Source organism: Camelina sativa, chromosome 8 (genome assembly GCF_000633955.1).
Source record: "Camelina sativa cultivar DH55 chromosome 8, Cs, whole genome shotgun sequence".
NCBI classification, from domain to species: domain Eukaryota; kingdom Viridiplantae; phylum Streptophyta; class Magnoliopsida; order Brassicales; family Brassicaceae; genus Camelina; species Camelina sativa.
The window spans coordinates 11,172,730-11,188,027 of NC_025692.1; the positions used below are offsets into that span (position 1 = coordinate 11,172,730).

At 36.9% G+C, this 15,298-nt stretch overlaps 1 protein-coding gene and 1 pseudogene across 2 annotated transcripts; both read left to right on the forward strand.

Annotated features, from left to right (window-relative positions):
• Positions 1,932-7,348, forward strand: LOC104706951 (chloride channel protein CLC-d). Of its 2 annotated transcripts, none has more exons than XM_010423195.2 (22): positions 1,932-2,347; positions 2,453-2,674; positions 2,757-2,803; positions 2,898-2,996; positions 3,129-3,203; positions 3,316-3,404; positions 3,594-3,734; positions 3,821-3,891; positions 3,973-4,052; positions 4,170-4,319; positions 4,635-4,694; positions 4,805-4,879; positions 5,078-5,229; positions 5,325-5,460; positions 5,536-5,667; positions 5,771-5,848; positions 5,935-5,990; positions 6,064-6,144; positions 6,235-6,391; positions 6,476-6,577; positions 6,719-6,768; positions 6,948-7,348. In XM_010423195.2, exons 1-22 carry the CDS (start codon positions 2,092-2,094, stop codon positions 7,018-7,020), a joined length of 2,382 nt encoding a protein of 793 aa, XP_010421497.1. In that variant the 5' UTR covers positions 1,932-2,091; the 3' UTR covers positions 7,021-7,348. The 2 variants fall into 2 exon arrangements, with proteins under 2 accessions (XP_010421497.1, XP_010421498.1); XM_010423196.2 differs by having other exon boundaries at positions 6,719-6,763.
• LOC104709428 lies at positions 8,133-10,077 on the forward strand (annotated as a pseudogene).

A 15,298-nucleotide genomic window follows, 5' to 3' on the forward strand; every position in this document is an offset into this window, starting at 1 on the left:
CACATCCTATATCTTGACCACAATACCGACAGTTTGCAATGGAGGGATCATGTGCTTGCTGAATAAAATGCTCCCAAACTGGAGATCTATGAGTTGGCTTTCTCCTCTGTTGGGACGGAAGAGTAGAAGTTGTGGGCTGAGTTCGTCTTCTCTTCCCTCCAACAGAAGAAGCTGGCGGACCATCATCAATCTCTTCTTGTAGAACAGGGTCGCTGTTGTCTTCACTAGAACCATGAGACATCTGTTAAGTAACAACAAGGGAAACAGATCAATCCAAGAACAACACTATCATAACAAGCGAAAAATAGGAGGACCATAACTATCGAACATCAAAGGAAAAGAATCAAACCAAGAACAACACTTTCCTAACAAGTAGCAACCCTAGATCTATACAACAAATCAAAGACATACAACAATATAAATCTATTAAGCGATGTTGTAGAACAGTAGGCGAAAGACCTTCACATATACTAGACAAGTAGTTTAAGGCTTTAAGCGACAAAGATTAAGTCAATTTTGAGTTTGTTTTAACGAGAACAACTTAGAAAAGATTAAGATAGAAGAACTTACAGTGAAGATTAAGAACAAAGTTGATCGGGACAAGAACACACAGGATCGGAACAGAAACTCGAAGATCTCTTTCTCTGTCGCTGCTAAGAGGGAGAGTTTAGATAGATTATGTTAGATTAGAAACTAATGAAATAAACCGGTGTATAAACTTATATATCTAAAGTTAAATTTCGGGTTTTCGTCGGTTATGTCTCTCCAAACCGAACCAATTACAAAACCGAAATTATTTATAACCATACTAATCAGAATTCGAAAACAAATATAACCGAACCGATTTGTCTCGCTTCAGTTCGGTTCGGATCGGATTCTCACGCGTAGATAAAAGCATGAAGGCGAAGGAGCTATTTTAAGTCTAAGGTCATAAAGAAGACAAAGTCCATTCGAAATTGTATTCCTTCTTTTATTTTTGTTTTGTTGCATTTTTATTTTTTTATTAAAGAATAGTATAGGTGCTATATTAATGTTATTTCCAGGTAGATATATGATTATCACCCCACATTTATATTTCTATTTCCACTCCTTCATTAGCTTAAGTCCAAAACTACCTATATAAAATTCAAAATCGTAGCATGTGTTGTGAGTTAAAGTAGAATTGGATTCAACTTCTGAAATTTAATTAGTTGAAATTTTTTGGCAATAGCACTCGAAATTAGATAATAAAGAATTTTCCTTCCGAGAGGTATATTCTCATAATTTTTTAAATATTTTTTTTGTTATTATTTATAAAATGAATTTATTAATTGAGTTTTCTGTTTTCTTTTGACTCTTCAAAATATTTAAACCCATCATTAATCTTTTTATATAAATTCGGTTTGAATTTTGAACATCTAGAATTATGAATGTTGTTGGTTAATCAAATACGAATTGATAATATAAAAACAATGTACCGTTCGTATTATAACTAATTTTTTTAAAAGTGATTAGCTAAGATATGACAAACAAACCGACAAAAATATAATTTTACCAGTCTTTCTTTCTTCTTTAATCCTTTTTTTTTTTAACCATTTATGGTTTTCTCCAGCCTTTTTTGAAATATATATTTTTGTTTTGGTTACTAATCATATCCATTTTATTTGTAAGCTAGTGTAATATTTTCCAATTTTTTTTCCTTTTTTTTTTGTTGACAATGAATGATAGATAATTTCTTTTGTTTTAAAAAGGATTGACTTTATATTTGGGGAATGTTGATAGCAATACTTTCAATATAAAAAAAAAACAAGAAAAAACATACATTTCACGGTGAAATTTTCACCCCTTTGTAAGTAATTTAATAAGGAAAGTGAAAAATACTCATATCTTATTATATAACAGAACTGATCCTTAAGTTGTGACAAAAAGAAAAAAAGAAAAAAAACTGATCCTTAAGAAACAGAGTTTAATCAGAAAATATAAATATATTTATCCTAAAAGCCTCAAATAAGGTAGTACCGTAGGAGTAGTAGTGGATTACAGTTTTTTTTTTTCTTTCAAAAAGCCGTCTCTGTGATTCGAAATCCCTAAATCTAGGAACCATTCGAGATCATGTTATCGAATCATCTCCAGAACGGGATCGAATCCGATAACTTGATCTGGTCTCGTGTCCCTGAATCCGATGATACATCCACCGACGGCGTTGGTCTACTCAACTCTCGCCGTGACGGTGGCGGAGGTGTCGATAGTCTCGATTACGAAGTCATCGAGAATTACGCTTACAGAGAAGAACTAGCTCATCGTGGGAAGCTTTATGTAGGTTACTACGTTGCTGTCAAATGGTTCTTCTCTTTACTCATCGGGATCGGTACTTCTTCGTTCTTCTCTCTTCGGATTTTTTTATCTGTTCGATGTTCCAGAATCAGATCTTGAGATTTTGTTGTTGTTGGTGGTGATGATGATGATTTCGTAGGAACTGGATTAGCTGCTGTGTTTATCAATCTCTCAGTTGAGAATTTCGCTGGGTGGAAATTTGCACTCACTTTTGCAATCATTCAGAAGTCTTATTTTGCCGGGTTTATAGTTTATCTTCTCATCAATTTAGTTTTAGTGTTTTCTTCTGCGTATATCATTACTCAATTCGCTCCTGCTGCTGCTGGTTCTGGCATTCCTGAGATTAAGGGTTATCTCAATGGTACGTACTAAACTAGCCTTCTTAATCTCTCTCGTTTTCGTAATCTGTAATCGTCTTTCATTTATTCAATTGGATTGCGCAGGAATTGATATTCCCGGGACCTTGCTATTTAGAACACTTATTGGAAAGGTGAGTTAGCTTTTCTGGAATGTTATGCTACTGTGGAAGTTTTGTTTCGTTTTCTATTTTGAAGACAGTTTTTTTATAGTTTGCTCTCTCATAGATATTTGGAAGCATTGGTTCTGTTGGGGGTGGCTTAGCTTTAGGGAAAGAAGGTCCCCTTGTACATACTGGTGCCTGCATCGCTTCGTTGCTTGGTCAGGTAAGCATCTGAGTTCCATGTTATTCAGGCATAGAGATGAATACTGAATGTTTTTTGGCTTAGTAGTCGGTCTCCCGTCATTCCTCAGGAAGTTAAAAATGTGTGCTTTCCTTCTGCTTCTGTTTGTTTCAGGGTGGATCCACGAAATATCATTTGAATTCTAGATGGCCGCAACTTTTTAAGAGTGACAGAGATCGTCGTGATCTTGTAAGTTCCTAGATGCTTCTTGTGAAGAATGCTATCTGATTTTTTTTTTGTTTTAGATTAGGTCATAATCTTCTTTGAGAGCTTATTCCTTAATTTTCCGATGCCTTGAAAGGTCACTTGTGGATGTGCAGCTGGAGTTGCTGCCGCTTTTAGAGCTCCAGTTGGAGGAGTGTTATTTGCATTAGAGGAGGTCACCTCATGGTAGGTTCCTTCCCTCATTGTAGTGCCTAAATATAGTCTGTTCTGAGAAACAGCCATTTGAAGAACTTCTTTTAGCTATTCAATTATTTCCCTAGCAATTGCAGCTTAGGTATCTTTAGGATATCTTAGTTAGTGTGAGTCTGGGACACTATTCGGTCTGTCATTTAATTGAATTTGCATGTATTGAAGGTGGAGAAGTCAACTTATGTGGCGTGTCTTTTTCACGTCTGCTATTGTGGCCGTTGTGGTGCGTACTGCCATGGGATGGTGCAAGAGTGGAATATGTGGACACTTTGGTGGAGGTGGTTTCATTATATGGGATGTATCAGAGTAAGGTTCTAGCTTCAGTGCTCACTTATATTGGGCTAGGTTAATAGTGCTAAAATTGACTTGGAACTTTTCTTTCTCTCATTTAGTGGTCAAGATGACTACTACTTCAAAGAGCTACTGCCAATGGCTGTAATTGGAGTAATAGGAGGTCTACTTGGTAAGGAGATTTCTTTTCCTGCACTCTTGGTTCCACTTACCTTTCGCTGTCTATTTCATTCCTCATGGCATTTTCCACCAGGTGCATTATTTAACCAACTTACACTCTATATGACATCTTGGCGTCGGAATTCTTTGCACAAGAGAGGAAATCGAGTGAAGGTATTCTTTGATGGACGATTACAATTAGTTCTTCATTTATTTGGTTATGTTTATCTTCTTGAAGATTGATTGTCTCGTTGCTGGATTTGAATAAATTATAAAAAATTGAATTTGCAGATAATTGAAGCATGCATCATCTCTTGTATAACTTCAGCAATCTCGTTTGGGCTACCTCTCCTAAGAAAATGCAGTCCATGCCCTGAGTCAGTTGCTGAATCTGGTATTGAATGCCCACGGCCTCCAGGAATGTATGGGAACTACGTAAATGTAAGACACTGTTATAGATAATATCTGTTGCATGTTCTTTACAATGCCGATCTGTTATGATTTAATTTAGCCAAATTTAACCTTTTTTTCCGATGGAAAAAGTGTGCAGCCATACATAAACTTACAAGATTTGTTAAGTATCTAGAAAACTTCGAAAATACCTTAATGGTATTGTCTAGAAAAGTTTATATAATGAGGCCCCAAAACTTTAGCAATGATAACCATTTCCCTGCTGAGCTTTCTGACTTCCCTAACATTTCTGTCTTGAAGCATTGCCTCATTCTTGTTGGTTTTTGTGTGTGTCAATCATCGTAGTTCTACTGCAAGACGGATAATGAGTACAATGATCTCGCTACCATTTTCTTCAATACTCAGGTCTTTTCTTCGATAATATTTTCACAATAATTATTTTCAATTTCTACTTTGCTTTATTTTCATTTCTGTCTGTTTCAATTGAAATATTTTGCTTTTCATTTTGATGACAGGATGACGCTATAAGGAATTTGTTCAGCGCAAAAACAATGCGAGAGTTCAGTGCTCAGAGTCTACTAACTTTTTTGGTATGAAATTCTTCTACTTGGTTTGTTCTTAATTTGGTCTATAGTTCTTGGTAGGTTTGAGTTTGATTGAATGATGTCCATGCTTGCAGTAGGATAAGGAACATGCTGATTTGACTTTTTAAATCGTTCCATCTCTTTATGAAATATCTTTCAACTTGTTTATTTCTCTGATTCATCGTCCTTATGTTTTATGTATAGGCTATGTTTTACACATTAGCAGTGGTGACCTTCGGCACTGCTGTTCCAGCTGGGCAGTTTGTTCCTGGAATAATGATAGGTTCAACTTATGGGCGCCTTGTAGGCATGTTTGTGGTCAGGTTTTACAAGAAGCTCAACATTGAGGAGGGAACGTGAGTCTCTTTGTGTATTTCTTTGTTAATCTGTTTTATATGAAATTTTTTGGGTGAACTTCGGGCCTTTGATACAAATTGTCTTTGAACCTTAGTTATGCTTTGCTGGGAGCTGCTTCCTTTCTTGGAGGCTCGATGCGGATGACTGTATCTTTATGTGTTATCATGGTTGAAATCACCAATAACCTGAAACTTTTGCCTCTTATAATGCTGGTTCTTCTCATCTCAAAGGTACGAGTTACCAACCATTATTAGTTATCTTGATTCTTGTGGAAATATGCTTGTTTTAATTTGTTCTGTCCTTAGGCCGTCGGTGATGCTTTCAATGAGGGATTGTATGAAGTGCAAGCACGCCTGAAGGGCATTCCTTTACTGGAATCGAGACCCAAGTATCATATGCGTCAAATGGTAGCAAAGGAAGCATGTCAAAGTCAGAAGGTTGTTATCATTTCTCCCTCATCAGCGAACCACTAGATGGAGCTTGTAATACATGCTTCTTAATATTAAGCTATATCATAATTTGTTTTTTCTGTCTTTGAAGGTAATCTCTTTACCTCGAGTTATCAGGGTTCCAGATGTTGCTTCCATATTAGGCAGCAATAAACACAATGGATTTCCGGTAAGCATTGCTTTGTGCTACACAGGTTTGACTCGTGATTACTTAGTGCTCTGTGCGTATGTTTTTACATTTTGACATTCTACCAGGTAATCGACCACACGAGAAGTGGTGAAACACTTGTCATCGGGTTAGTTCTGCGAAGGTACGTGATTGTACATTGCAAAAAGAATTATTGAAAAAGAAATAGATCATTCTGAATTTTGTTCACCATGCAGTCACTTGCTTGTTCTCCTTCAATCTAAAGTCGATTTCCAACATAGTCCTTTGCCTTGTGATCCAAGTGCCAGAAATATCAGGTAAATTAATGTTTCACACTCTTCCTTTTCTCACTCTCTTTTGAAGTATTCATATTTTTCTGATAAATAAATTGATCATGCACTCTCCAGGCACAGTTTTAGCGAGTTTGCTAAACCTGTTTCATCGAAAGGGTTATGCATAGAAGATATACATCTAACTTCAGATGATTTAGAGATGTACATAGATCTTGCTCCATTTTTGAATCCCTCTCCGTACGTTGTTCCCGAAGACATGTCGTTGACAAAGGTGAGGAAAATCTCTGATTGTGTCTTTACCTGATGCACCAAATATCCATCATCTTTGGTTGAGAATCTGACCTGTTTGGATCAGGTTTACAACCTTTTCCGGCAACTTGGATTGAGACATCTATTCGTCGTTCCCCGTCCTTCCCGTGTGATAGGATTGATTACCAGAAAGGATTTGTTAATTGAGGTATCCATTCTCTTACATCAGTAGATAGTCAAATTGAGGCATCCGTTCTCTTACATTAGTAGATAGTCATACACAATCTTCCGTTAACAAAAAATCTGACATAAGGAATAACAAAGGTGATGTTGCTGGTCCGATATGCAGGAAAACGGAGAATCTCCAGCAGTGGAACTCCAACAGTCAACTAGTGTAAGGTCTCTTGCTGCTATTCTTGTGTCGAATCACAAAAACCTTGGGAGTCTCTCAAGTTTTGTTTTATGATCCTCTAAACAAACCCCTCGTATAAGGATCATTCTAAGTTTTAAGTGTCTTCTCCAATGTCTTTTTCCCTTTGGCTAAACCTTATTATTATTACCGTTTGTTTTGCCTACAGAGGTCGGTACAGTGAGACAACTACAACGCGGATGGATGCTACACGTCCGCTTCTAGACGATCTTTTAGGCTAATAAAACAGTCAAACATATACAAGGAGTTTGAGTAACTCAGGCCAATTCTTCTTCCATACTACAAAACGAAACAAGTTTTTTTCCCCCGTTTAGCCCAAATCCGGTCTGAAGGGTATATGAGATGGGATTGTGTTGTTCGTTAACCGGTCTCATTGGCCGTTTACTAGAGAGTAGAAAGATTATTATAAAATGTAGAGAGCTTCATTGTTGTAATTGTGCGATCTTTGAATATTTTCTTGGTCATTGTAAAATAATCCAGCTTTTGATATATTATTATTACCTGATTAATTTATACCATGTCGGTATAAAAAAACCACAATTTATACGACCGTGAGGGAAAGATGAATCATATTTACTTTCGTATCCAGAGTTGAAAACTTTTAGATGGGAATAACTTTTATGTTATTCAACTTGATAGAAATGAAGAAGTTTCGGAATTTTGGTTTTTGGTTTTTGAGATAACTAAATTTAAGATCTTTTGTTTTTTTTTGGTTGCAACGAAGTTTATAAATTTATGTAATGATGAAAATTGTAAACATAATAATCGAAAATACCCCTATCTTTAGAATATCAAACTGAAAAGACTAAAATGTAAAACTTCTGTATTCAACTTACAGTAGTCATAACAACATGACTCACTCATGACTCATCATGATCAGAGTCTAGCAAATATATTCTATAATTAACTTTGACCAAATTAAGATTTTCACTTTATATATCATGTAACAAAAATGAATCATATTGTTGATGGAGAACCAATAAGGAAACTGGGGATATATTATATATCCATGTTTTTGTATTAACAAAATCTAGACGTCATTAAAAAAAAAAAAAAACTTACATAAAACAACCAAGATTACTGATCCAGAATCTATTGAGCAACCAATCAAATTTTCATCCTTACTCATTTCACAACCTGTATTCTATATTTAGATATCATCTCTCTATCTTCTTTCCTGTCTTCTCTATCTTTGTGATCTGTATTAATATATATTTTGCCTCATCTTAAAGTGAAGATTTTGTGTCTGCTTCTCTCTCGCTCTTCTTTTACAAGACAGAGAAGCATATAGACACAAAACAAAACTTTTAAGAGAGCATAGACGTTTTATACAATGGCTGTGGTTATATCTTCTAGTGGTAATGCCCAGGCTTTCGAAGCGAAGATGATTGTTTATGTCTTTATCTGTGTCATTATCGCAGCTGTAGGCGGTTTGATCTTTGGCTACGACATTGGAATCTCTGGTTCGGTTCTCTTCTCTGCCATTATCTTAGATTCTTATGCTCTTTTTTTTTTGTCGCGGTACTTATGAATCAAGAAACTGAATACACAGCTAATTAGGTATTTAGATATGTCGCTTTTGGTTCAAGAAATGTTAGAAATTAAATACTTAAAAACCAAATTTCATTATAAACACAGGTGGAGTAACGGCGATGGACGATTTCTTGAAGGAGTTGTTTCCCATCTGTGTACGAGAGGAAGAAGCATGCGCACGAGAACAACTACTGCAAGTACGACAACCAGTTCTTGCAGCTCTTCACCTCTTCTTTATACCTTGCTGCTCTAGTGGCTAGTTTTTTCGCTTCCGCTACGTGCTCTAAGCTTGGACGCAAACCCACAATGCAGTTCGCTTCCATCTTCTTCTTGATCGGTGTTGGCCTTGCCGCCGGAGCTGTTAACATGTATATGTTGATCATTGGTAGAATCTTGCTTGGATTCGGTGTTGGCTTTGGTAATCAGGTATGACCTTATGATCTTTTTTCTCTTTCGTTTCGAGATTACTTTATCTTTAGGCATGATACGTTACGTTGCAAGATTTTGGTTTGTTTGAGATCTTGAATTTTCAGGTTGTCTTCAAATGACTAATGTGTCTTGATTTCTTGCAGGCGGTACCGCTTTTCTTATCAGAGATTGCGCCGGCGAGGCTTCGTGGAGGTCTTAATATTGTTTTCCAACTAATGGTTACAATAGGGATCCTAATCGCCAACCTTGTCAACTATTTCACCTTCTCAGTTCATCCTTACGGATGGCGACTAGCTCTCGGTGGTGCAGGGGTTCCCGCCCTCATCCTCCTCTTCGGATCGCTTCTCATATGCGAAACGCCGACTAGTCTTATCGAGCGGAACAAAACCAAGGAAGGGAAAGATACGCTCAAGAAGATCAGAGGTGTTGAAAATGTTGATGAAGAGTATGAGTCAATCGTCCATGCTTGCGATATCGCGAGGCAGGTCAAAGACCCTTACACGAAACTGATGAAACCCGCGAGCCGGCCGCCTTTCGTGATCGGAATGTTGCTCCAGTTTTTCCAACAGTTCACTGGTATCAATGCAATCATGTTCTATGCCCCGGTTTTGTTCCAGACTGTAGGGTTTGGAAATGACGCAGCTCTGCTTTCCGCGGTTATCACGGGAACGATCAACGTACTCAGCACGTTTGTTGGGATTTTCCTCGTCGACAAAACCGGCCGGAGATTTCTATTGCTTCAGTCTTCTGTTCATATGCTCATCTGTCAGGTCTTATTCTTCTTCTTTGTCTTTCTTGTTGCCCAAGTAAATGAACATAGGTTAAGTTAGCGTTTCTTGTCTCACAAACTAACAATTTTCTCAAAACAGTTGGTCATTGGAATCATCCTAGCCAAGAACCTAGATGTGACGGGTACACTAGGACGGATACAAGCCTTAGTAGTGGTGATCTTTGTGTGCCTTTACGTGATGGGTTTCGCTTGGTCATGGGGACCACTAGGATGGCTAATCCCTAGCGAGACCTTCCCCTTGGAGACTCGAACTGAAGGGTTTGCATTGGCTGTGTCTTGCAACATGTTCTTCACCTTTGTGATCGCTCAGGCCTTCCTATCGATGCTTTGCGGAATGAAGTCAGGGATATTCTTCTTCTTCAGTGGTTGGATCGTTGTGATGGGACTTTTCGCTTTGTTCTTCGTGCCGGAGACTAAAGGAGTCTCGATCAATGACATGAGAGATAGCGTGTGGAAGCTACATTGGTACTGGAAGAGGTTTATGCTTGAGGAAGATGGGCATGACGTCGAGAAGAGAACTGCTTGAGCTTGTTGAACAATCACCTTCTTTCTCTATTTTATTATATATATGTTTTCGGTGTAATTGACTTGGTTTTAATCTCTGCAGCTAAAGTTTTAAGTCTTTTTTTTTCATTTAATCTTCGTCAAAATGATTTCGGAAAGATTATACAAACAAATCACGTCGAAACTAAACCAAGAGAAGGCTTACAGTGGAATATCTTCTTTTCATATATGACAATGAATTACTAAGATTCACTGGTAGCCACAAGATGTTTTGACATGTTTATACTATTACAGGTGAAATTATTTTTTATTGAGAGCAAGATTATCCGTAGTATGATAATTGGAGTCTCTTAAACATTGTTTGATTATTATATGAATTAATTGTGTATTGTTTTGAATATAAGAACTCATGATCTCTTAGTTAAAATTTTTTCTTCCAATGGTAGGTTCTAATTTTGAGTCTCTTATTTTTAAAAATATTGTTTTTTTAAAAATTTAAAAATTTTAAATAGAATAGAAGTGGTATAAATATGTAAACATTTAAGATTTTATAAAATTAGAAAATATTGTATTTTAATTATTTTTCAAACATACAAAACATAATAAAAACATTAATACATATTACAATAGAAGTGCAATTCATAAATGGAGACAATAACCATAACATAAATGTTAAACACAGAGCAAAGAGAATAAATAGATGTTCAAGGACAAAACAATAATCAAAAGAAGCAGAACCTACCTTTATCAGCTGCATCAATGAAGCTAGTTCTGGCTCACCAACAAGATCAGTCTGCAACAAAGTACAAACATTTTTCAGCTTGTATGATATGTCAAGGTAGAACCATAACATAGCTTACCCTTTGTGATTTCGTCTGCAATGGACTTCTTTAGGACACCATAAACCAATACAAACAATTCTCAAGTTCAACTAAAAGAAACACTATTCCATAGAGGAGCAGAAACACTAAAAAACTAAACAAAGAGCAAGTATTCACACATAACATCAGATTCGTACAAGATATTAACTAAGTGCAGGATGAATAAAGAGAAGAAGAAGCACATCAAAACATTAAAGAGTATAAGAAACAGAACAATACTATAAACGCTTCACGTTTTTAAATAAAAGCATAGGAATATGAGAAACACAAAAGCTTCATAAATCATCAGAGAAACGATTAGAAAAATAACAGTAAACAAAAATATATAAATATATACCATGATCGACATGGGCAATGACAGACATGTTACGGATGTTGCAGGGGCGGACGTACGCTTTAGTTAGTGTGGCACGTGCCACATGCTAAATCCTAAAAATAAAATTTTGCATGGGATTTAGTTACTATAGTTCAGAAAATAATAACACTTATTATTAGTGCGTCACATGCTGATGAAGTCCGACGGAAGCTCTTTTTACAATATAAACTAAAATTCAATATAAATTGTATCATAATTTAAGCTATATATATATATTAAGCTAATAAAGGTTTAAGCCCAACTATTTAAAAGCTACTAATGATTCAAGCCCAACTAAATCAAAGTCTTTCTACATGTCTAAAAACGTTTTTCACATAGTTTTGTTTATTGACTTTTGAAGTTGGTTTTGACTATACCCGGTGCCACTGCTACAGTCAAGAGATGCTTTTCTGCAATGAAAATTGTGAAAATTACTTTTTTTTTTTTTTCTAAACATCAACTTTCCATTAATCAAAGTATTACAACCAAATCAAAGGTACATTACATTCACTTCTAAAGACTTGGACCAAAACAAATGCAATTGTTGATCAAATACAACCCTGGAACACTAGGCGGATCCAACGCTACCTAATCGAGAACCATTGCATTTTTTAACCATAGTAAGATAGATAACACACCACAACTTGGTGTGAGATCATCACTTAAACCACCTAAAATAACCTAATGACACGAAAACAAATACTAACACAGAGAAAACCAAAAAACTACTACTGAAAACAATCAAATCCCAGCTATGAGAACCTGTGGATCGACATGTAAAACTTGTCCCAATAGCTTCAACACCCAAAGGCGCATCATCATAAGAGCTTGGTCTCTCCGGCTTTCACTGTTCCGGTCCTAAACCTAAAAACGGACAATACATCCTACTGAACCGACCAAGAGTCGTGAGACAAAACCAACGAAATAGCTGCTTCTCCGAACTAACCAAATAACAACCAGAATGCTAATCTTCTAAAGATTAAAAATTGAGAACACAGAATAGCATATCATCACCTCACAATGCAAGAACGAGAAGCTACATCACTTCCGTCGATTTACAAGGCACACTCCTTGGCCGGACTGAAACTAAAACAAAGAAGACACCAACAAACATAAACACCGTGGTGAAGCGAAGGACTGGTTCAACACCAAACTGAAAAGGGAGAAGGCAAGGAGAGTCCGGCTAGCTACACCAGAATCCAGGAACGCCACGAGCACAGCCGCCATGAGGAGACCGAGCAGCTCCCATGCCTCACGAAAACACCACTAACCAAGATCTGAGAACCAGATCTAAATCTAAACCACCACAGGAGAGAGGGTCGGTCCACCAAGCTCCACCAGAGACGCTGAATGCACAAGCCACCGTCCTCAAGCAGCCACCAGAACAGCGACCTAAACTCCTTAGCGAATATTCTCTCTCCACGAGGTGGCTCACCACCAACCAGAGCGTCAGATCAGAGCAGAACCACGCCACAACCGCCGGAGCTAATGAACTGAAAGACGAAAGAGAAAATAAAAGCAAGGAGCCCTCTCACGGTACCGGCAAGGAACGCCGGTGACCGGAGAGGCAAACGCAGAAGAACCCTAAGTTTGTCGCAGAGATCGCAAGTTGGGAGAGAAATTAGGGGCGCGTGTACCTCAAATTGTGAAAACTACTTTACAAACTGAATAGGTGATCAATTTTTGAATTATTGTATGGTTTGTTTTATTAAAAAAGAACACTTAGATAAGGTGACAAATGAAGTAGTGATAAAAAAATTTCAAGATATGGAAAATAGTAGAATAGTTTTGTAAGACTTCTTAATATGTTTTTGTTATGACAATCTTTTAACGTTTTATTTTTTTGGATTTTTAATATTATTATTAGTATATTTTAATTAATTATTTAATTAAATATTTGATTAATTATTTTGTGCCCCATGTTAAATAAGTTTATGGATCCGCCACTGGGATGTTGTGTTTACGATCCATAATTTTCCGTTGCTCTTCAACTGTGAACTTCACCTGCAAGTTACAAACTATTAAACAAAAAAAAGGAGAACAAACCCGTTAGATTAATATCACACAAACGAATAAAAACAAAGCTAGAATTCATAGATGAATCAAGAACAACAGAAGATAGTTTAGACGGAGAAGAATCATATCAACCAACCTAACTAGCCTGGGGAAAAGATGTTGACACGCCGAGTAGGAGGAGAAGCCAAAGAAGTAAAACCTTTCTTCTCATATTCCTATGCATCATTCCCGATTCAGGGAGAAAGTGTACCATATTCTCCATCTACGTGATAGCAACAGCTCAACCGACGTCGCAGCACCATTCCCCTTCATCATCCAACCTACACAAACAGCTACTCTATCAAACAAACAGACCGAAGCTTAAGGCTGGAACCTGGAATCAATTTGTTTTGGCTACCCTATAAGAACTGCTCATGGAACACACAAAGGTGGCACAAAACAAGATCTGATGTAACAGGAATCAATTAGTTTTGGCTACCCTATAAGAACTGCTCAGAGACAGTACCTCTCTTCTATATCAACAGGTAAAGCATCACCACTCCCACAAAGAATCCTATCCAAAGCTTTATGCAACTTCTAAGTTCAAGCATCTATTCTCAAAGCATCTAAAATCACTACCTAGATACAGAAATGCAGAGATAATTATATCAAAACTTTTGTAAAAAGCCAACGATTTCAACTGAGCAGCTAAATCAGAACAACAATCATAAGCAAAACAATGAAGCTAGGATTGAGAAACTTACCCTCTGCTTCCAATTGATTCAATCTCTTCCGATTGAGTGGACTCCCAATTCACCATTCACGATTCTAAATCGCCTCTCCTACAACTTCTCGGAGCCGATTCACGATTCAATCTATCGCGATGGGACACGGCCGAGTCATCAATTCACGATGATGAGCATCTCTTCCGACCGCAATCTCCTCTTCCTCCACACCCTTCGATTCCAAATACAATTCTTCGTTTTCTCGCAATCGCGAGAGAAAGAGAGAGAACGAAAAAAATAATTTTTTTGTTCGACCAATACAATGCCGACACGTATCGTCTGTTAGATCACAAATGGGTATACTATACAAGGAGAGTTCTTAGATTTTTTCTTTTTTTCTGATTTATTTTTTCACCAAAATGCTAAGAACTCCCCTATGAACCTGCCGATGGGGAAGATCTGAGGAATCAACTGTACAACCTGTCAACAGTCTAGTCACCGTACGTCTATGGTGATATCGGTGCTCCGAAATCGAAAGAAGTGTATTCTGCTATTGGTGGTGGCTCTCCTTTGCGTAACATAACAGTGATGAGCAAGCGGATTCTGTTCAGATGGCTTTGCAAGCGAAGAACATTGCTGTTAATGTCTATTCTATATATGTCGGTATGCAGTATTGGTATCAGTTCGCCGGGGTGGCTGTTCAGCAGGTGGTTTTCACATTCTGTTGGTCTTTTTCTCTCGATTTTAATCATAACAAGAGGCTCCTTTGCGGTTTTCATGGAGTTTCTTATGTTTTTGTCGTAATTATTTTGAGATTGCATGCATGCATACCGAGATTCGAGTTAAGGTTGTCAGAACTGTTTATTTTTTTTAAAAAAAGAGGTTACTCTGCTTTCTGTTACCTGTTTATTTTTGGGGTTCGTTAAAAACTGCTAGTAGAAGACGCAAAGTAGATCAAGAAAATGTTTTGAAGGATGAAAGAATAAAAAGGTTTTAAATAAAAGAATTATTTAAAAATGAATTAATCTGTAAAACTAGAAACAACAACTCATTCTTCTTTGATCTTTTCACTAAACCGGAAAAACTTGATTAATGCGAGTCTTCTATTTCAAGAGACATCTTCAAAATTTTGTTATGTTTTGCACCCCAAAGTCTAAACTGCATGTGTGTAGGAAAGATTATACAAACATATCAATAATATCATGTCGAAACTAAACCAAGAGAATACTTCTGACAAATTTCATATTCTATGTTGTGAGGTAAGTCACTTTGCTTTTCTTTTTGTTT

Coding starts and splice junctions, on each gene's coding strand:
- LOC104706951 (XM_010423195.2), top strand. CDS start 2,092: ATGTTATCGAATCATCTCCAGAACGGGATCGAATCCGATAACTTGATC. Junction 2,997..3,128: donor TCGCTTCGTTGCTTGGTCAG/GTAAGCATCTGA, acceptor TGTTTGTTTCAG/GGTGGATCCACGAAATATCA. Junction 4,695..4,804: donor CCATTTTCTTCAATACTCAG/GTCTTTTCTTCG, acceptor TTTTGATGACAG/GATGACGCTATAAGGAATTT.